At 36.0% G+C, this 22,112-nt stretch overlaps 2 protein-coding genes across 10 annotated transcripts; one reads left to right on the top strand and one right to left on the bottom strand.

The window, feature by feature from the left end:
• Positions 1-736: 736 nt before the first annotated feature.
• LOC127933332 (lysine-specific histone demethylase 1A-like) lies at positions 737-13,625 on the bottom strand. 5 transcript variants are annotated; one of them, XM_052530248.1, is made up of 22 exons: positions 13,499-13,625; positions 12,271-12,554; positions 8,750-8,931; positions 8,483-8,616; positions 7,756-7,834; positions 7,511-7,603; positions 7,133-7,239; positions 6,956-7,037; positions 6,736-6,830; positions 6,280-6,297; positions 5,867-6,009; positions 5,673-5,763; positions 5,457-5,591; positions 4,016-4,089; positions 3,793-3,904; positions 3,508-3,640; positions 3,235-3,422; positions 2,585-2,699; positions 2,205-2,332; positions 1,827-1,973; positions 1,514-1,740; positions 737-1,304 (listed from the first exon to the last, which is right to left on the bottom strand). In XM_052530248.1, exons 2-21 carry the CDS (start codon positions 12,531-12,533, stop codon positions 1,552-1,554), a joined length of 2,508 nt encoding a protein of 835 aa, XP_052386208.1. In that variant the 5' UTR covers positions 12,534-12,554; positions 13,499-13,625; the 3' UTR covers positions 737-1,304; positions 1,514-1,551. The 5 variants fall into 5 exon arrangements, with proteins under 5 accessions (XP_052386208.1, XP_052386209.1, XP_052386211.1 ...); XM_052530249.1 differs by having other exon boundaries at positions 737-1,740; positions 8,750-8,927; positions 12,270-12,554; XM_052530251.1 differs by having other exon boundaries at positions 737-1,740; positions 8,762-8,927; positions 12,270-12,554.
• Positions 13,626-15,868: 2,243 nt separating this feature from the next.
• LOC128031462 (cell cycle control protein 50B) lies at positions 15,869-21,051 on the top strand. Of its 5 annotated transcripts, none has more exons than XM_052619735.1 (8): positions 15,869-16,254; positions 17,461-17,657; positions 17,982-18,089; positions 18,166-18,273; positions 18,384-18,474; positions 18,557-18,700; positions 18,800-19,006; positions 20,243-21,051. In XM_052619735.1, the coding sequence occupies exons 2-8, from the start codon at positions 17,472-17,474 to the stop codon at positions 20,422-20,424; spliced, it is 1,026 nt and encodes a 341-aa protein (XP_052475695.1). In that variant the 5' UTR covers positions 15,869-16,254; positions 17,461-17,471; the 3' UTR covers positions 20,425-21,051. The 5 variants fall into 5 exon arrangements, with proteins under 5 accessions (XP_052475695.1, XP_052475697.1, XP_052475694.1 ...); XM_052619737.1 differs by having other exon boundaries at positions 15,879-16,245; XM_052619734.1 differs by having other exon boundaries at positions 15,881-16,363.
• The last annotated feature ends 1,061 nt before the right edge of the window (positions 21,052-22,112 follow it).

The following is a 22,112-nucleotide window of genomic DNA, read 5'->3' as shown; positions in this document are numbered from 1 at the left end:
AAAAAATAATTAAATAAAAACGGCAGTTCACTCCAAACACAATTGCATATAAAAACATCAAGACGTAAATAAAGTTGTGACCCATTACAAAATCTGATTCCTACAGAAATTACCGTACTCTATTTCACCTGCAAAATAAATTCAGAATGCACCTGAAGAAAAAAAAAAAAAAAGTAATGCGTGGTCGGGATATATATTTTTTATTACTTAATGTTATGATGCAATGGAAGTAGCAATAGGTCATTTGTTGCATATTTTGACACACCACCTAGAGAATGGATTATCAAAAATAATAAAAAAATGTGGGCTGGGACCTTGCTTCTATTCATTGTTGATTGGATGGGGGCAGATCTGAATGCATGCTTGAGGAAGAGCATGTGATCGTGGTTTAAGCAGACTAAATGATTGGAGTTGTCCAGCGTATGACCGCAGAGAGAAAGCTATCATTTCACTGGAAGATCGAGTTATGACTTTTTGATTAAAAATTGTAAAACCTGAAGCATGCATAGATGAATGGTTCACAATAAGATTAGGAACATCTATTATATGACAACTTTAACTTGACTTACGGCTGCAACAGTGAGAGAGCGTGATGTCTGAAACAGACCTAAGCAGGCAAACTTGATGTGATAAATAGCACTGATGAATGGAAAAGAACAGGAAGTTCTCAAAAGGTTTTAAAGGAGAATGTGAAAATGTACATAAAATGATCCATAAACTACCAGAAGGCAGGGGGTATGAAGCAGATTTCATATTTATTTTTACTACAAAAAGGAAAAGAAAAAACAAATATAAAAAAAGATTGCAATGATAATTAAACAAATAATAAAACTTAAGAAAACCATGAGCTGCTCAAAAAAGATACAAAGCTAGAACTGATATTCTATTTTAACAGGAACAGACCTATTAGCAACACAAAGTGAATTTCAGCTAAGCTGCAATTTTTCCTAACAAAAACCTTCAAGCTACATAGAAAAGTCATGACATTTGATTTTCTTTTTTTTATTCTGAAAAAATAAAAAGGAATGGATTTGGGTAGGCAGTTGGCTTTCAACTAATGCATCCATAACCATATCCTATCCGTTTTTTAGAATTGAAATTTTAATGCTCTGCCATGAAACATCTGATACTTTGTGATCGAAGATTTTGCATGAGTTGCGTTGTGTGTGAATAACAGTCCTTGTCCTTATATGTGCCTCTGCGGGGAACAAACCATTCCAGGTAAATTCCGACATAACCTGGGAATTCTTCTGGAACCATCCACCTGTCCTTTTAGATGACTTGAACGTTAGCCAATAAAGCTGCTGCAGCAGAAAGCAAATGAGTGAAGGGTTGTTTTAAATCTCCAGATCCCAGATTAGTGAATTATTTCCCTAAAGGCATGTTCTTACATGCAGACATACTCTCCCATGAACACACACATTCCCAGTCTAAGGAGTCACCCGGTGTCCTTACTTTACCCGCCTGCTCTTTATCTAACAAGGCATTCTTTCACTGAATATCCCCAACTCACATTCTCTCTATTTGCACATCATGTGTGGGTTTAGACGTTTATTGGTTGCTGGGGGAAGGCTGTGGGTTTGGATTGGCAGTGGCTTGGCGTGGCATAGTGTACATGGCTCCCAGAAACTGATCAGCGATCCTTCCTGCCTCCCTCAGCCCGCTCAGCAAAGCGCCATGGACCGTTGCAGGATAGTTTCTGATTGTGTGTTCACCCGCGAAGAACAGACGTGGAACAGGCTGCAAAATGCACACAATCAGCATAACGTCTGCTTCTGGTGACACAAGCATCTTAAAGGAAATGAGCAATAAGGTGTGACGCTCACCTGTGAGGCTCCGGGGATGGCAGGACCAGGTGTGATGGGCTGGGCCATGAGATCGTAGTCATTACCAGATGAACCGGCCGCTACATACGAGTAAGACCCACGAGCCCAAGGGTCGGCACGCCAGCGACTCACCACCGTCTCCTTTGGCTGCCAAGTCGACAGAAACAGAACACACAGTCAGTTCGTTGTTGTTGGAACAGACCCAGATGCTTCATACTACAGGAATGAGCCCCAGAGTCTCAGTGTGTGATTTAGTAGAGAATTAAACTCTTTTCATTACATTTAAGTTTGACGTTTCCTCTCGGTTCACAAAAGCTTTTTGGTTGCACAGTGCGGAACCACAACTTAAATAAGTTTCTCTAGCACATCCGAGCTCACCTGAGGTACTGCACTGCTTCCAAAGATGCCCTTGAGGATTGCTAAACAACGGCCCACGATGACATCATCGCTGATATTCTCCATAATGCCTGCAGCCTCTCCCGCCATCAGAGCCAGCAATATGGGAGCTGAGAAGACACAAAAGATCAGATTCAAAGGCTCATTTCTGCCTATTTTTTTTAAACCACCATCACTTTGCGCTTAAGTACACAAATAGTTGAATAGAAGGGTAAGATGTAGTCTTCAGCAGATCTCATAATGATTATTGAATGGATGTTTTTTTTATTATTTATTTTTTATTATCCTCCATAACATCAAAATAATTAACTTAATAGCCATATGTTTAATACTGAAACATCCCTAAACTGAAGGATGCTTACCTTTGTAGAGATTCCAGAAGAGAAACAGTTCCCCTCGACTGGCTGTAGTACTTCCCACATGTCCGAAGAGGTTAACACTGGGGTCCCAGAATACTCGATCAAAACACAACACAACCTAGAACAAGGACAACAAAGATTAGGACAGAATGGGCCTTTTTAAGAGCAGCTGGTGAGTTTATTCTGTGGAACAGTGGATTTTTGGAAAAAAAGTCACTTTTTTGCCCATCCTGTAGTGTATTCAGACAGCTGTATCTGATACAACAGCACTGTGCATGAATCCGGTACCACACTGTGCCCTCTTGTGACAAAAACTGAGAAATGGTGCAGGACAATTGCATAATACTGCAGTATTTTTCTGCTGCAGCTGAGGAAGTGAGGAGAGAGAGAGAGAGCAGAGGAGGAGGATGATGCATCCTGGACACTCACTATGTGTAGGGGTAAATTCGTTAAAGACTCATTGCACACACGCCTGTATCTATCATATTAAATATGATCTGACCTAACCAGCCCATCCTAAGCTTCACTCTTTATTAGCCAAAGTGGATTTGTTTGATATACACATATAAAATGTCCCATGCTGATAAAGACCAGCATTGTCATTACATCAACACCCTCCCGTCTGCGAAGGAATAAACTGAAATTATCCACACCTTGTTGAGGTTCCCAAAGCCCATTCTCTGGACGGCAGCCGTCTTCCATTCTGGCAGGGGAGGCACAAACTGCACGGCTGGCGGCTGCTGCTTCAGCACTCCCAAAGGAAGAGTACATAACACGGCATCACACTTATAAATGAACGTCTGGGTAGTGGAGCGGGTATTCACCGCAATCACCTCACAACCTGAGACGGGGAGGAAATGATGGTCATAAATGTAGATACACAAACACACCAAAACAGCAGGAGCTGGACTGACTGACGGACTCACCAGATGATGTGTATCGGACTTGTCTCACTGCAGTGTTGAGTTTGATATCCAAACCCTCTGCGAGTGCCACTGGAACGCATGAGTATCCGTTCCGCACCGTTAGGTGACTGCCCGTGAACTCAAAATCATCGTCCTGCTCACACACAGAAAGAAAGGGACTGACTGCAGAAGCAAGCTTTGTTTTCTTTCTTTGTGTATTTGACTGGGAATGACATTTGCATAGTGAGCACCATTCTCTACAAGTAGAGTTACACAAACACAATTCAGACGTGAAAGGTGCAGTACCTGATCCCAGTGTTTGAGTGAGAGTGTTGAAAGAGGTGTAGCGTTGGCAAACTCAAGGTTTGCAAAGTGCCAGTCAAGAATCTGTCGGTCTCTCGAAGACAGATAAACATCACTGAAAAAGAGATCCAGGATGACATTATTTGGACTCCGTTTGGAAGGACGGACAGGTGTGTTAATGTGACCTCAGTGGGACTGTTTACTTGCATGGGTTGTGTGTGATTACCTGGGTGGGTTGGCCTCCAGCTCTTGCAGTCTCTCCTCTAATTTGACCTGCATCTCCACCAGCTCATCATACTCCTGCGGCCCAAAGACACGATCACAGTCAGCACACGTGGGTTTTTAAATGAAAGATGGGGATACCAGTATCTAGAGAGCACGGTGGCCAATGTCTGACACAATGCAGATAATAATAGTGAATTTAAAGCCTATGTGACAATTAAATGCAGTTTTTACTCAGTTAAAAAATAAAGAAATGTACATTTGTCACAAAATAGGTTTGACCAGAAGTTTATTCTTAACAGTGAACACGGAAGAGTTCAAAATAAGACCGTCCTCTCTCCTCAGCACCTGAGTGTGAGGTTTTCGGATGTGGAAGCTCACTGCCGAGTGGCTGAGATCAGCAGTGGTTTCATCCCAGAGGGCAGAGTCATCCCCCTTCAAGCGGGCCAGCCGTGTACCCATCTAACCAGCACAGGACTATTTAAAGAAAACCCTCCCCCCTAAACCGCATCACACAACTCTGAAATATCCTGCTATAGTTTGTCTGTGTGTCAATCTGTTACAGTCTGCAAGAAATCACCCCAAACTTTTGACCAGTAGTGTCTAAACATATTGATTTGTAAAAGCTAACATTTCCATCAGAATTATTTTTGTGTATATGAAATAGAGTATATGAAGTTTTAATTTTTGCATATCAGAAAGCTAAGGCTTAAGGCTACATCTAGACGAGAGTCGTGCACTAAAAGTATGCATTTTAAAAGGAAGCAAGCAGGCGTCGAAATTCATGTTTCAACCGTAAAAGGTTTGAACAGCTCTAATGGGCTACAATTGAGAGTGATTATGTGAATTAACATGCTAAAAACTCACCAGTGTAGACTGTTTAAGTTAGGAATTTAACTTTTGGCTCTGTTGGTGCTAAAGAGAGGACGACCGTCTTAGACTGTGGTTTGGGAAAAAGTACTAAAACAAGCCAACTAAAACAGCAGGCTGAAATGGTATTATGCTCCATTACCAAGCGCAGAGGTGTTTGGCATGGCTGGAAAACACGGCTGTGCAGTAAAAAGATATTAAGATTGAGCATGATGGATCCAGAGCTGTCGGCAGTCGCTAGCAGAGGAGATGCTTGGCTGCTGAACGTGCGATTAGCATTTTTTGGTGAGTCAGTCGGCTTCTAGGACAGTTTGATTAGACTTCAGGTTTAATTTGAAAAAAGGGATAGGCTTTAAGGGACAGAAATACAATGTTCACAACCCATGTTTAACATTTTTTGGCCACTGGAATGGGATTGGGAAAATTAACCAAGCCAGAATCTTTTGCAACAAACTGAATTTGTCAGTAACATGTTTAGTTTTTTTTTTATTTGTGTAAGCGTGCACAATGTTTATATGGTCAGTGTGGGGTGAGGTCATGAGGATTTGGTTAATGTGGGGAGTTCAGTCTCCTACCTTGCAGAGTGCTGTGAGGTCTCGGTGTTTGCTCTTCACCAGGAACTCAGCTGTGATGTCTCTGGGTGGCTTTACCTCACTGGCCTCTTTATACTGCTGATGCAGCTCCTTAACTTTCTCCTTAGTAGCCACCAACTGAACAAGAGCAGGCACAATCAAATTCATTTTGTGTGAGGAGCATGCTGCAACTAAGGGAATTGTACAGGCATGTATTACCTTGTTCAGAAGGTCCTTAAGCTCCTCTTGAGTCTTCACAATCTTCTTCCAGTGTTCAATCTGCTCATCTTTCACATGTTTCTCCTGCAGCCTGAACACAGATGAGCGACATGTCAAAGCCATGCTATCATCTTACTACTTTTCTTCTGATGCTTCATCTCATAATATGAAGCAAATAAACGGCGCTCACTCACTGTATCACTACTTCCAGTGCTTGTCCCAGAGACACAGGTTTGTTGTTGAGAAAGTTGAAGTCGAGCTGGTGGCTGAGGTATGATGTTGCCTCTAACAGACGATTGAACTCTTGCTCTACCATCTCATCCTTCTCTTTAGGGACCTTTAGCAGAGTAACAACCATGTAACTTCATATTATGGATGATAATTTATCCACATATACATTGTTACAGTATTAATATGCAATGCGTACATATGCCAGATGTTCATTTTCATCAAGTTTTTGGGTAGCAAACTATACTGAACAAGAAGGTGTTCATAACTCATAAACGTGTGCTGAATATGCAGTTATCATTGGGTGTTGCTGAGTGTGTAAATAAGTCCTATATAATTCCTCTATTTAAATATGTTGATTATAAACAGAAATACTTACACTCGTGCAGCGTTCTCCCTGTATATCCAGGGCAATCCATCCGTTTAAGAAATGAAAAATGGAGTGAAAGATGGGATGTAGCAAAGAGAAAATGTTTGGAGGTTGAGTGGGGGCAGAGAGAGAGAGAGAGAGAGAGAGAGAGAGAGAAAAATACCATTAGATTGTTCTTTTCTCTAATTAGAGTCTGAGTGCTTGACTTTAAACAATGCCAATCAGAAGTCACATTAATTCAACATTAAGTTAACTGGTCTGAGAAACGGCTGATCATTGTAAGGTCTTAGGAATGCTGTACAATATCATGAAGATACAATTGTGACAGCTTTTACATTTTATCCGTATTTTAAAATATTACTTCATACTTATATTTCTATATATGATCAGAATTTTAGGATCTATGTATATTAACGTATAAAACCTAAAATGATGTGCATCTGTTTATGTTTCAAGATCACTCACAGCTTGTCCGTTGGCCTCATAGAGTGGACACTTCTGTTTGATTTTCGCCAGCTCCATGTTGACCTGTTTGCTGACTACAGCCATAGGGTTTCCGCCTTAAAGACATACACATTCATTTCAAACTGTTGCACAAGCTTTGAGATCGCTGCCTGAACATGTGACTCTCTTCCATGGTCAATAGTGCCACCTCCTGGAGAGATGAGTATTTGCTAGGTCTTACCCAGTCCAGTCACCACCATAGCACCCAGGTCAGCTACATAGTTCCCTTTCCTGAAAGTGGCCACTCGCCCTCCCACACGGTCCTACAAAGAACAATCAAGGTTTGTAAAATAAAAAAAAAACTTGTTTCAGGCTCATCAGCTCTACTGAATAGAGTTATCAGATTTCAGATACTTACTCTTGATTCCAGAACAGTCACATCCATCCCAAAACTCTGCAGCTGTCTGGCTGCTGCCAGCCCTGACACCCCACCTCCAATCACTATAACTTTTCCAGTTTTCTTTGCTACAAGAACATAAGAGAATACAATTTGAACAACAATGGAGACCAGAGTGTTACTGCTTTGCATTTGTCTTTGCATTCGTAGCATTTATCTGTTTAAATGCCAGCTGCAAACAAGCTGTCATATATTAATGAAAATGCTATACAATAGAATACATTCTACACCAGACAGATGAAATGCAAGTGTGGTAAAAGCCTTGTACTGCTGTCATCCTGTTTGCTTTGACACTGATAACTCTAGATCTGCTCTGTGGTAACATCGAGTCTCAATTACTTGGCAGAGGCTTTACTCTCTTGTAGACACCAAAGTTGATGAACCCATGTCTCTCCAGGTAGCTGTGTATCCGGTGCACTAGGACAGCATCACCTGCAAAGAAGAACCACCACAGACCCATTAGAAATATACACATGAATATTTAAACAAATACAGCCAAGTCTATACATTTGGTAAAGTGTATACATTTCTTAAGATTCAATACAATTTTGGAATCAGAGCATTGTCAGGTGACATAGACTCACTGTTGTATGGAGCTTCTAGCTGCTGCACAGTTGCCTCAAAGGTCAGCTGAACTTTGGGGTTGTCCAACCACAGTTGAAGCTGAACATTCGAGAAAAGACATTTTTCACAGCTGACTGTAATTTTGAAACATTTTTGTTGGACCAACTTTGAATACAATCTAGCGTTTTATTAAAACGTTTGGGGTCAGTAAGTAATGTTTCTGAAAGAAGTCTCTTATGCTCACAGAGGCTACTTGGCTTCTTGTAATAATATTTCCTCTGAAATATTACAAATTAAAAGAACTGTTTTCTATTTTAATATTTTAAAATGTAATTCAGTTCTTTGATGTCGAAGCTGAATTTTCTCTCTACTCTGATGCTCAAGAAACTGTTATTATTCTCAGGGTTTAAAAAAAGAGCTGTGCTTGATATTTTGAGAAAACCACATTATACACTTTTTCACCATCTTTAATGATTTGAAAGGTCAAAAGAACAACATTTATTTGAAATAGAAAACTTTTGTAACATTATAAATCCCTAAAGTGTCACTTTTAATCAATTTAATGCATGCTTTCTGAATAAAAGTTTTAATCAAAAACATACAGACCTCAAACAGTATATTATTAGCCAATAAGACTTCTAATAAGAGTTTCTACCATAATAACAATGTCTATTTAGCTCCTGTTTATCAGCTTCAAAAAACTAAATTCAAATGCTTTAAATATCACAAAATGTATCGCAAACTCACCGTTCGGTTCCGGATGTACAAGAACACTTTCTGAGTATGCTGTGGTCCACCGATAATGTCAGGGAAGCATGCAGCTTCCTGTGATGTCATACGGTCATGTGGGAGGCGGCTCTGGAAGGCGGCTCCCTCAACACCTAAATCGTCACAACATTCATTAACCCACAATTACCACCATTTTCTCCACTTCCATAAACAGTATAAAGTAATAAAGTATTTCAAAATATTTTTAAATTCTGTAAAAGGTGCAAATATTTAGATTAGTCCAACCTCTGACTATACCTGACGGTTCCTCAGGTTCGCTGTCATTCTCCTCCTCTATTGGTGGGGGTGGTGGAGGAATTACCTGTTTCCTTTCTTTCTCAGCTTTAGCGTTCCTCTCTTCCTCTGAATAATACTCATCCTCCGACAGATTGGCGAGACTCTCATCCATCTCCCTGTACTCCACCTGCAGCAGGAGGCACAATAAAAGCTTCATTAAAACCTAGCTCTGCTTCAGCTGGGGTGAAACATGAAATTATTCCCTACTTAGACAAAACATCAACTGTTTACTATATAGTATGTATTAGGGCTGGTTAAAAAATATAGATTTCTCGTTTTTACTCTATTCTCTTTTTCATGAATCCCAAGAATCATTTAGTCTAGCCTGTCAGATAATGAACAGAACATTTTAGTGTGCCTCCCTTCCAATAAATTGCAATAAATTAGTGATTTGTTACTTTTGACATGAAACGAAGTCTTAGATTTCAAATTCTGTCCATTTATAACAATATTCAAATATTAAATGCTGTTTTGGTGCTGTTTAATGCAGAGTGACAGATCGCTGTAGCGCCTCGCGTAGAAATGGCAGCAGGAACTGATCGTCTCCTCCACTTTAACATCAGCTACAGAACAAAATAAACATGAATGAACATCTGTCGGTATGTTAAAAGAAAGAGTACAACTTACCGAAATCCGTTTCCTGTCTCATGTAATCATTCAATTGGTATTTCAACTGAGGGATGACGTCAATAGCTTGTAAACAATATTGTCACGTAACATCACATTTACCACAGAAGAACACATTCGACAATTAACTCATTAGTCAACTAGACAAATGAACTCTAGAGGAGCATTTTGCTAAATATATGCACCATAAAACATATTCATTATGTTTTTTACTGTTCATTTTGTGAGGTCACAAGTTTTTGTGACAGCCACCATTTAAATGTATATGGAGTAGATATATAATTCTGTAATTTAAAGTTAAAGTTAGTAATTTTATTATTGGAAAAACTTTGAGTATATTTTAAGTGTTTGTTTACAAATCAACAAATTTCAACCTTCCATATTACTGACTCTCAGGTATATTTTACAGTATTAGCATTAGAAAATTTGCCAATTCCTGTACCTGATATACATCTAAAATAATCAATATTGGATTGAATCAAAAGCTTGAAGTATAATCCAATTGAATTGTGAAATTTGTGTCAAAACCCAGCCTAAGTATGTATTCAGATTAGTATTTAGAGCAGTTTAACATTTCAGAGCAATAAAAAAATTGTGTATTATTTAGTGCCAATAAATAATTTCGCTTCACTCAGTTTTTCTGTTTCAGTTGACTCAGCTAGTACAAAGGAATGGCTCAATCAGTGCTGTGCAATTAATAATAAAAAAAAAAACAAAAAAAAACTTTCAATTTCGATTTTGGCCTCCAACAATTATGAAAATAAAGTAATCAAAATAAAATGATTATTGCTCCCCGTTCTGCTCCCTTTAGCAGTGCTCCACTTTCGTTCCTCGATAAAAGCCCAATTTTCCAGTAAAATCATGTAACGTGACATTTGCAAAATGAGACATGCTTGATTTATCAAAGTATATATTTTTTGTTTTTAAAAGCGTGAAAGAGAACTTGCTCTGCTCCTCGGGAAGATATATGTGCTCAAAGATAGAACAGAACATGGACATTAGAGCTGCACGATTAATCGTTAAAAGATCGCGATCTCGATTCAGACACCCTCTCGATCTCATTTCTAAAAGACAACGATTCCCCGAGTCTGTTAAACCTTTGACAAAGTCTTACCGGATCATTCAAATCCGTGCGCGCACTGCCGCTGACACAGAGAGAGCTCTTACCATGTTTGGTTAAGAAACATCTTCACAAACAGTCTTTTCAACTACACAGTATTATATCTGTCTTACAGTCATTTATATTATCACAGAAATACTGGGATAAAGTTTATAGTTTAAATATAAACATTGATGTCTATATGGCAGCGATCAAAATATAACAAATCCCCTTTTGAAAGTACTGCGCTTTAAATAACGTTTGTGTCGATTGCATTGTTTCACCAATAGGTGGCGACAAGTGTCTTAATTTATTTGTCAATGAATTAATTTTTAATTCAAGAGAATCGTTCAAAAACGCTGATTCATCCAGAAATGAAACAAGTGTAGTAGGTTTATGAGTGAGTCGTTCTAATATTAAAAAAACTGGGGTTTTAAATATATTATATATACACTACCAGTCAAAAGTTTTTGAACCATAAGATGTGTAATGTTTTTTTAAAGTCTCTTCTGCTCACCAAACTATATTTATCTGATCCAAAGTACAGCAAAAACAGTAAAGTTTTGAAATATTTTTTTTTACCATTTAAAATAACTGCTTTCACTTGAATGTATTTTAAAATGTAATTTATTTATGTGGTGTGCAGCTGTATTTTCAGCATCATTACTCCAGTCTTCAGTGTCACATGATCTTCAGAAATCATTCTAATATGCTGTTTTGCCGTTCAAAAAAAACATTATTATTATTATTATTATTATTATTATGTTGAAAACAGATGAGTAGATTTTTTTCAGGTTTCTTTGATAGAAAGTTCAGAAGAACAATAATTGTGTGTAATAGAAATATTTTGTTATAAATGTCTTTGTCACACTTGATCAATTTAAAGAATCCTTGCAAAATAAAATAATTAATTTATATACTTGTGATAATGATAATGTTAATAGTAATAATAATAATAAAGAATCGTAGGAGAATCGTGATCTCTATATGAGATCAAAAAAATCGTGATTCTCAATTTATCCAGAATCGTGCAGCCCTAATGGACATGTAAAGTAATCTTTTAGATCAAGGGGTGCGCCTAAATGGTCAAATACACGCAAAAATTTGTCAAAATTCTGCGCTTGGTGATTATTCATATACATCTTAATTTGTCATGTAATAAATGAATGTAAGGAATTGAGAATAAAAATACTTGTGTAACAGTAATTTGGATCTGTGCGGGTCTTAAAGTGACCGGGCTATGTTGTATTTTACGTTTGATTATTCATTTATGTAGTAGGCTGCACCACGCTATATGAACCTTTTCATATAAACTGCAATAAATACAAAACTAGAACCAAACTAAAACGAGACATTAATAATAAATAGCTTAGTGAATAAATGAATCATACTAGACACTTAATTAAAACATTAAAGCACCGTGACTCATTTGTATCTTTTTATTTTATTGTATTTGTCCTTTGCTTTTTTATTACTGACAATTTTATTATTTTCAATCATTTTGAGAACGTTTTGTTGTTTGTTTGAAATTCTGCTGGTCTCTACAATGTAGATGTCATAGCAACCTTATTTACTGGAAATGCTTATTTGATATTTATCACTATCTTTAAAATAATTACTCTTATAAAGGATTGGTCATATGACCCCGTCACAACCCTGATAACAATATTTATATAATAATCGTGATCCCTAGGCTCAATTATCCCTGTTCACAAAATAGGAAAAGTTCATAGAGATGTTTACCTTTGCTCTTTTACGGCGACTGGTCCTGCGTCCCTCTGCAGAATCTTGATCAACCCCTCCTGGTCCAGGAGGATGCAAAAGAGGAGGTCCACCTGGTTCTCCACTTGGAGAAGACCTCTCTTTCTTTTTCACATCTGCAGAACCTGGGCCAGAGGGACCGGCCGGACCAGCTTGAGGAGCAGAGAGGGTTTCAAGAGCACGGTCTCCACCGTTACCCCCCGAGGAAGAGGAGGAACCTGGGTCTAACTTCTTATTGGACAGCATTACAGATGAAAGAAGCCTTTCCTGAAATGAGGAAACAACTGCTGAAGGTAGGTGTGTACAGATAAAAGGTGATGAGAATGAACAGAGACAGTCCAAAAATAATCTCCATTTATACATCTGTGGGTCCCTGTCATAATTCATAAATGTTTAAAGATTAGTAATGATCAACTTAGATTCATTCCACACAGATTGGTCCTATAACGAACATAACAAATGTACAGTTTTCTATCACAGAGCACATGTTCCAATTGCTTTGAATGCTCAAAACAACATGAGGTTAGACGTTTGCAGAATCTCACTTGTGCACCTGCTCTGAACCAACAGGCATTGTTGGAGAGACACAAGCTGTTAAGGTTTGAGAGGAGATTAGAGATGAGGGTAAATGTTGTTTATTAATTTTCACTGTACGTTTAAGCTTGTTAAATTTAGGAAATTTAGGCATAATTTCTCTGCTCAATAGTCCGTGAGCCTACCGTTTTCAAAACATGATCACAAACTCGCCAGTTCCAATCCTAATTCAAGTTGAATTTGAAGCAAACTGATTCTTTTTATCAGAAACCAAAGCAACAAATAACCGGCCCCAATATAATTTATAAATTTACAAGTTTTGCGGTGTTAATAGCGCTAGCAGATAACGTTAAACCGCTATAACGTTAACGTTACCTTACATATTTAGGATCGGAGCTCCTGTTAATAATACATATATATTATCAAACGATCACTTTTTTTTTTTTTTACTATGAAGAAATCGGGCAATTATTGTTGCGCTCGTGCAATGGTTAGCTAATATGCTACTGCTAGCGACACGAGCTGTTCTCTCTGATTATCAAACTCCAAAAAAAAGAAATTCTTAATTACCATTCATTACAATTATGACATGAAATATTAAAAATGTATACATCTTATGTGTTAGTCTCATTTACCGTCTTGCGATCTATTTAAAAATAAATATTATTCATATTTACCTCCTCGCGGCTATGGGGAGTCTAGTACAAAGAAAGAAACAGATGTATGTCTCTACCGGAAGCGCACAACCAATCCGGCTAGGCGACGAGGGTACAGAAGGCGGGATCTAAATTGCCCAGTGTTTTTAATAGGGTAGAAGAGCGATCGATCAAACGTTTCAGAAAGTCAGGTTCATTTTATGCAAATTTGGAATGCAACGTTCACCTGTATGCAAACTTAAAAGGTTTCATTCATTAAATTGATTCAAGTGAATCAGGGGCCCTCAGGGCTCACTAGAGGACCTCTGTAAATTTGCAAGGGAGACACAGATTGTCTTAAATTTATTTAAAATAAAGCTCATTATATTTATATAATTCGAAAATTAAAATGCTAAACCTGCTAAAGAATTTAAAAGTGCAACATGGATATCATTTATCATATCGCTCTGTAGAAAACTGTTGTTGAAAAATGTTTTCAAACAAGTTGTTGCCTAAATAGTATTTTTATTTTTATTTTGTTATTTTTTTTTTACAACAAAGTCATATTAATTAATATTAGATTTAGTGAATAAATAACAATGATTAAGACTTACAAACAATATATTTATATGTTTTAATCTTTGATAAACCACCATAATCCACTGGACAGAAGTGATACTAGGAATTCAGGCTATTGAAAATTAAATCATATTTTTTTTGCACCATCAAGATTATGTGGAGCATATCCAAACATGAATAAATAAATACTGGACACAGGCAAATTTTTAGAAAGGAATATGGCACAGTTTAGGAATTACTAAAGTTTGAAATAAGAAAATTTTGCATTCAATTTGAAAAAAAAAACAAATGGCCATGAAAAAAAGGACACATATTCAAGAAATAATCAAAGAGAGAATTGTGATGATTTAATGTACAGAAAGAATTACTTCAAAGAATACTCCTCACTTAAAGCCCCAAAGGTTATATGCTCACAAATGGATAAAATAATCATTCATTTAATCTGGAAAAACAAGCCTCATAAAATAAAATAAAAAATAAAATAAAAATCTGTTGGTGGGTTAAATGTTCTTAATTTTACAATTTTCAAACAAATTAGTAAAATTAATTGGCTTAAAAAACATAAAAAAGTCAATATTGTCCCATATAAATTATTTGATTTTTTTTTTCTGCAGTGTCCTTATATAACTGTCAAACTTCCCATTGCTTTTTCCATGGCTTTTTTTTTTTTTTTTTTTTTTTTTTTTTTTTTTTTTTTTATCACAAACAAGCATTACTTTACTGGTCACTTTTGTACAAACACAATTTTTCTCCTAGCAGGTGTTTTATATGGAATAATGGTGATATCACTCATAATAACAAGTCACTGTATATGGAGAATTGGGTTCTTATTGGGTGATTATTGACAAGAATGGGAAATTAGAGACTTACCCTTTAATTGTATTACAAAATATGGCTTTTTTTTTTTTTTTTTGTAAACGAAAAATAATTTAACAAAGTAATCAAGGCTATTCCTAATGGCAAGCTATAGTAATTTTAACCAAATTCTCAAATATAAAGCGTTTTTCTAACAGTTTTATAAGAAACTCCCTTAAAGTCGGATCCAATCCTCCTTGTAAATCAAAATGGCTTAAACCTCACTGTATATCTTGGTGCAGCATTTGGTACCATATAAATATGTAATTTTTAATCAAGGAAAAAGAAGTACTTGACAAAATTTTTCACAGATGTTTTCCTGCGAATGCAGTTGTTAGCAGATATATTCATAGTGTTTGTGATAAATGTACCTTTTCGTAATCCATCTATTGAATATATTGAACATATATATTGAATATATTTTTCTATTGCCCTTTTGCTATTTCTATTTCTAAACAAAAATCTATTGTTTAAAGATAGTTTGTGATATTTTACTTTGTAATCAAAACCCATATTTTTCTGATAAACATATTTATATTATTAATCTGTTAATTAGCTTAGCAAAGTTTTATATTCATAAGTCAAAAGTAATTCAAAAGAAACCATAATATATTACATTTTGTAACACTGATCTTACTTCATAACTCTTTCTAATATGAGATCACAAAATAAGAAGCTTATAAAAACAATTACAAATTCTAAAGCTTTTCAAATTCATGTAACTGCCCTAATGTAGCCTATGTATTATTTTATCCTGTTATTTTTTTTATTTTATGTATATATGTAGGATATATGTTTGTATTATTTTGCATTTTTGTTCTTGCTGTTGCTCTGTTTTGCATGCTTTGAGGCGTGTAACGTTTCCCTGTTTGCATCGTGCCTTTGTACGATGGAAACGAATCAAGAAAAAAAAAAAAAAAAGAAGTGGAAATGGGAGGAGTCGTGGTTATCCCATATTAGTGAATGAAAAATTCCGTAGAATCCCACCTGTCGCGAAAAGTCAGCGGCTATTCTTATAAAACAGCATATTTTTTTCGTGGTAAACTCTAAAATTAGTTCAATCCAAAAGTATAATTTAGTGTAAACCATGTTGAAGATTAGCAGTTTCCTCTAAAAAACAGTTTATTCAGAGTAGCGAAGCATCGTCTCCTCCATTGATATCCAATCAAAAAAAAAAAAAAAAAAAAAAAAAAAAAAAAAAAAAAACCCGCCTCTGGTCTCCTTTCGCTTGTAATGCCAGAACAGAAAGTGTTAGCCGTTACGCTCTTTTGGCTAATGGTTGCAGGCTTGTCTTCTAGTGGCTTTGGTCCGTATTACGCAAAGTGGAAAAGCTGGTCCAGGTGTGGGACGGACAGGTAAATCAGGTACGGGACTGTGTGAAACTGACTCTCCGGTCGATGTACAATTCTTCCCGGTTTTATAAAGAAAGCACCTATAATAAGCCAAACTGACTGTGCTGATATTTGTCTAAAGGTGAGTTTTGTTCTGTTTATAAAGCTTTTAAGTCTCTACTCTCGGAGTGAGTGATAATGATCGAGATTCACCTGTTTCCTGCGACGTCACCTGTTGTTTTTGTAGTGCGTTAAGTTTCATTAATGTTTTTCATCTTTCATGTTTTTTCTTTTTACACTGAATATTTCTCATTGTTTTTATGATGATAATGATGATGATGATGATGATGATAATAATAATAATAAAATCTGACAAACATCCTTTTTTATGTTTATCTTGTTTTGAGATGTTTTATATGCATGGACGAAAACGGAGAGTTAATGGATTTATGATGGTCCATAGTAATTTCGTTTGAGTCAAACACTTTCTAATATCTTTAGACTATTTATTTGTCTTCATTGTACAGTTAATATACATTGTCAGTAGACATGCTTCAAAGAGTTATTGTAATTTTTAAGTCACCTTCACCACATCACAAATCATGGGTCAGTTGTGCATTTCATGACATTCTGTGATGGAAATTATGGGAATGTATCAATATTAAATCTTGATTTTTTTTTCTTTTCTTTATTAGACATGTATGTTTTATTATTAATTAATTAATTAATTAATTAATTTATATTTTGTCTTTTCGTCAGGTGGTATATTTGATCTCAAGCATGCTGTTAACTGTTATTGTCTTTTGAGGTATAAAAATGTGTATGAATGATTTTCAAACAATAAATCTTAAAGGGTTTACAGTAGTAGATAGTTAGCATGAATTAATCTTTTTATATTGAATTTTCATATTTATAAATTTGGGGACAAGGCTAAAATAATACAATACAATACAATGATACATAAAAGGTCACCAAGGCAAAAAAAAAAAAAAAAAGTTTACCAATAGAGCTTTAAAGGTATACCTTCATATAACAAAAAGATAAAGGGTAAAATCTCATCTTTTTAATAAAATATAAGCTCCTGGGTTATAAAAGTTCCCAAAGCTGAAGAAACATCCTGTGTTTTATGTATTAGTAGTTGTATTGCACTTGATCTCCTTTCCATTGGGCTTTTAAAATAGTATCATTATTTTATCTATGAAATATAGGTGCACACAGTAAGCTTGTCTTTGCTTTCAGAGGACATCAGGATGAAGAACGAGGGAAACACGGATAAACGGCCTGACAACACGGCATTCACGCAGCAACGGCTCCCAGCATGGCAGCCCGTCCTCTCCGCTGGCATCGTCATTCCCGGCTTTCTCCTCATTGGTTTGGCTTTCATAGGCATCGGAATTGGCCTCTTTCTGACCTCACAGACCATCCAAGTGCAAGAGGTAAGCATTTACTGCGGGACACCAACAGAAAACAGTTCACTGGGTGGATGACATGGCATTGTATGGTAGAGTTTGTTCATCGTCTGATCAAGTAGCACATCTATTAGTTCAAACAAATGTACTGAGGTCTGTCATTGGTTGTTTGTTAAAGGATAGACAACACTGTTTAAACATTCAAGTCTTTTTTTAGAGTTAATGAACCCCAGCTCTACATTAGCGCCTCGTCGCTGAGTTAGTTTGGAGGTGTTGTCATGCCGTGGCCTTTTGTGCAAGGTGGGAGACATTAATTAAAGATTAATGCTCTCTTTTCTCACCATGTCACAGATGGATTACACAGGCGTTGAAAAAGATTCACCCTGTTTCAGGTGTACGAGACTAAGTAACCAAAACTGCACCTGTGATGTCCCATTCTCCCTCAGCACATTATTTAAGGTAAAGTCTGTTTTGACGCCTGGTTTTCTTCCTCTCTCAGTTAGAACGTGACTGATAATGTCTGTGGTGCTTTCAGGGCCCTGTCTTCTTTTACTATGGCCTGTCTAATTACTACCAGAACTTCAGAAGATATGGTGTGTCAAAAGACTATAATCAGCTCACTGGCGATACACGATATTTCAAGGTTTGCATTTGGCATGAACACTCTTTTAAATGTTGTTTAAACTTTTGGGTCTTACTTTTTTATGTAAAGAGTCTTACTTTCCTTGTTTTTATTGTCATCTGACTTTCTAGAGTCCAGAAAGTGATTGCGATCCATATTCGAAAGACTCAAAACAGAACTACATTGTCCCGTGTGGCGCTTTAGCGAATAGCCTTTTCAATGGTATCTCATTCAGATTTGTAGATTAACTTTATGAATGAATTTAGCTCTGAAACTAATAATTTGTTTATGTGTTTCTGCAAAGACACATTTGAGCTCTACCAAATAATCAATGGTACGAAGAAGCAGGTGCCATTAGATGGAAGAGGAATCTCCTGGTGGACTGATTACAACATAAAGTACAGGAACCCTTCGCTTGTGAATGGTTCCTTAGCAAAAGCTTTTGATGGTACTTTAGATTTTAGTTATGTGAAAGTAGCTTCAAGATTTGATTTGAGACTTTGAATAGAACTGAATTATGTTCATCTTTATTAATGCTGATTGACAGGTACAGTGAAGCCCATTAACTGGCCCAGGCCAGCATATGAGCTGGACCTCACAGACCCAAACAACAATGGTTTCCTGAACCAGGACTTTCTTGTGTGGATGAGGAGAGCTGCACTTCCTCAGTTCAGGAAGCTGTACCGGCGAATCACAGAGGGGGATTATGCCGCAGGGCTCCCTGCTGGAGACTACTCTCTGACAGTGAATTACAGTATCCTTCTCATTAAAAAAAGTTCAAACTCACTCAAGACATAGGGATTAATAATAGGATTTTCATATTTTATTCATATTACCAAGTTGTTAAGTTTGTAGGATTTAAAGCCTCATCATGCCTACAATCAGGAAGTCTCAGGATCGCATATGGCGTCAGTCCTTTTCACAGATGTCCTTTAACCATGTTTGCCTGTGATGCAGGCAAACAGGTTTTGCAGGTTGGGTGTGGTTTTTAGCTGGTCCAGTGTAGAATGTAGAAGAAGCAAACAAGGGTTTTAAATATGTAGATAGTCAAAAGGGCAGATGAAGTTTGTCTTAAAGGTACACGTTTGTACATTTTTTTGTACATATTTTTTTTTCTCCTTATAGACAAGTTTTCCACAAAAGGAAATTCATTTTAATTTAGAAAAAATGTTTAACATCATTTAAACTGCACCAAAAAAACATGTTTTTAAAAGTAGTTATGCTTACCAAGGCATTTATTTGATTCAAAATACAATAAAAGCAGTAATACTGTTAAATTCTATTACAATATAAAGTAATTATTTTCTATTTTAATACATTTTAAAATGTGATGGCAAAGCTGAATTTTCAGCAGTCATTACTCCAGTCTTCAGTGTCACAGGATCCTTCAGAAATCATTCTAATATGCCGATTTGGTGCAACATTTCTTCTTATTATCAAAGAAGAAAACAGTTGCGCTGCTCAATATTTTCATGAAAACCATGATCCATTTTTCCAGGATTCTTTGATGTATAATAATAAAATAAGTTAAAAAGAACAGATTATTATTATTTATTTTTTTTTATGATTTTTGTAACATTATTAACATTATTTTATAACATAAAGTTGTTACTGCCACTTTTGATCAATTGTAATGAAGTATTAATTTCTTTAAAAATGTGACCAAATTACAAAATATCCTTTATCTCTTTAACCCTCCTGTTATTGTAATTTTTGCTTGTTTAATAAATTATTTATGGCTGATAGTGAATGGAGGATTTCAACAAAGGTATCAGTGACTGAAAACTAGCTTTTTCTTTAGGTGTCAAAATGTGTCCAAAATGACTGCCTGTGCAACATAAACACCTTTAAGGCAAAGTTTCAGAAGCGCCTGTTGCCTGGGGAAACGTCAGGTTTTATTTTTTATTTTTTTTATATATATAAATGCAGTAGAAATGTTCATGTGCATCATAAATGAAGCATGTTTGTTTCTTAACCGCATCATTTCCAGACTACCCAGTACTGGATTTTGATGGACGTAAGACGGTGGTCCTCAGCAATGTGTCTTGGATGGGAGGGAAGAACAACTTCTTGGGCATTGCTTATTTAGTAGTTGGCTCTTTGTGTGTGGTCATGTCAGTGGTTATGCTAGTTGTTTATGCCAAATTCAAATTCTCAGATGATGAGGCATGATGATGCAAGGTAGCTTTGCTCATAAAGACCATCTCGTACATGCATCAAAAAACAAGAAAGCAAAGAAATTAGGCATTCGTTAGGATGGAGCCAAATGTTATTTTGAGACATAAACATCATGTTTTTATAATCATAATCATTTTGCATTCACATGTTAGAAAGTTTTAGCTTCCGGGTATTAGTTTATTTTTTAACTAAAAGAACATTAATGTTCCAAGAGTGACATCTTCAAATGAGTTCAAGAATCTGAAGATTAAAATTGTTATCCGAGGTCATCTTTCAGGGAATGTTGCAGGTTTTTTAAATATACTTTGACTCTCTCTCAGGTATAAAAGATGAATTAGCAGTTTGATTAGCTATTTTGTTTAGTTTCTGGACAATACAGATCCAAGATTTTAATGATTTTTACAGTTGTTTAAAACATAGACTTCTTGACACCTCAAGAAATGTTTAACAGATATATGGACAGAGACAGCCTCAGGTGCCATGTCTACCTGCCAAATTCATAGCTTGGTTAAATCTTTGTGAATGTTTCATATATTGAGAATTAAAATGTGTTGCTGCTTGTATATTTTCTGTGTTAAACTTAAAATGCTGTTTTATTATATTAAAACATTTACGCAAGCATTTTATTGATGTCTTATAATATTTAGACATAACAGCAGAATTAAATTTTTGTATTTATTTATTGTGAGCTTTTAACAATTTCAAGCATGAAAGATTTTATTTCTAAGCAAGGGAAATGGTGTGCTTTTACAGTGCCATTAGTACTGGACAAGTTAAATGAAAGTGAAGGGTGAATCCTGATTTCATTTGCACGCATCTGTGATACTGATCCCTGTTAGTGAAGGAGCTCTTATTTGGGAGCAGTATTCAGAGTTCAGCTCTATTCTGCACTCTGCTTCAGTGTCTTTTGAAATACAATGTTTGAACTATGAGGATAGAACAGTTTTCAGATTGAATCTGCTCATAATTATCACTTTGATCTTATTTGAATAACTTTTGATTGTCTGGAGCTTATTTTTATTATTATTATTATTATTATTTTATTATTTTTAATATCACTTAAAATAAAAAAGGCTATTGTCTGCAAATGGGTTGGGCAAGTAAAGATGACATAATTAAGATTTGTGATGAATTCAAATGCAAAATTAGTGAATTACTGAAACCCTCCATCACATTTGTGCCTTTGTATTCATCATTTAACATTAGACTGATTTGGGGAGAACCTACACTACTGAAAATTCAGCTATTACTAAGTTTTCACTGTCACACTTAAGAAATCATGCTAATATGCTGGTCCTTCAGAAACATTTCTTACTATTGACGATGTTGAAAACAGATGTGCCACGTAATATTTTTGTGGAAAACCATGATTCATTTTTTTCAGGATTGTTTGATGAGTAGAGTGGAATGTTCAAAAGAACTGTATTTTATTTGAAATAGAAATGTTTTACAACTTTCTACATTTCTTTACTGTCACACGAATAATACAAATATGAGATGCGCAATGAAATGTGTAACACTGCTGTGTGAGCACTAGGTGGCACGGTTGGATCAAGGTAGTAGTAGGCCTACACCTGCTGCATAGATAATGCTACTTCTGTAAACTTGTAACTATTGTTTAAATAGCTTAACTATGTAATGAAGCCGAGAGGCTATATGTTGGAATCCCTTTATTTCGGTTT

This window comes from Carassius gibelio, chromosome A17 (genome assembly GCF_023724105.1).
Source record: "Carassius gibelio isolate Cgi1373 ecotype wild population from Czech Republic chromosome A17, carGib1.2-hapl.c, whole genome shotgun sequence".
NCBI classification, from domain to species: Eukaryota; Metazoa; Chordata; class Actinopteri; order Cypriniformes; family Cyprinidae; genus Carassius; species Carassius gibelio.
Note: the sequence above shows the minus strand (reverse complement) of the source record. Positions and strands in the feature narration are given on the sequence as shown.

Coding starts and splice junctions, on each gene's coding strand:
- LOC127933332 (XM_052530247.1), bottom strand. CDS start 12,533: ATGCTGTCCAATAAGAAGTTAGACCCAGGTTCCTCCTCTTCCTCGGGG. Junction 8,617..8,749: donor ACCGTCAGGTATAGTCAGAG/GTTGGACTAATC, acceptor GTGACGATTTAG/GTGTTGAGGGAGCCGCCTTC. Junction 1,974..2,204: donor GAAGCAGTGCAGTACCTCAG/GTGAGCTCGGAT, acceptor TCGACTTGGCAG/CCAAAGGAGACGGTGGTGAG.
- LOC128031462 (XM_052619735.1), top strand. CDS start 17,472: ATGAAGAACGAGGGAAACACGGATAAACGGCCTGACAACACGGCATTC. Junction 17,658..17,981: donor AGACCATCCAAGTGCAAGAG/GTAAGCATTTAC, acceptor ACCATGTCACAG/ATGGATTACACAGGCGTTGA. Junction 18,090..18,165: donor CCCTCAGCACATTATTTAAG/GTAAAGTCTGTT, acceptor TGGTGCTTTCAG/GGCCCTGTCTTCTTTTACTA.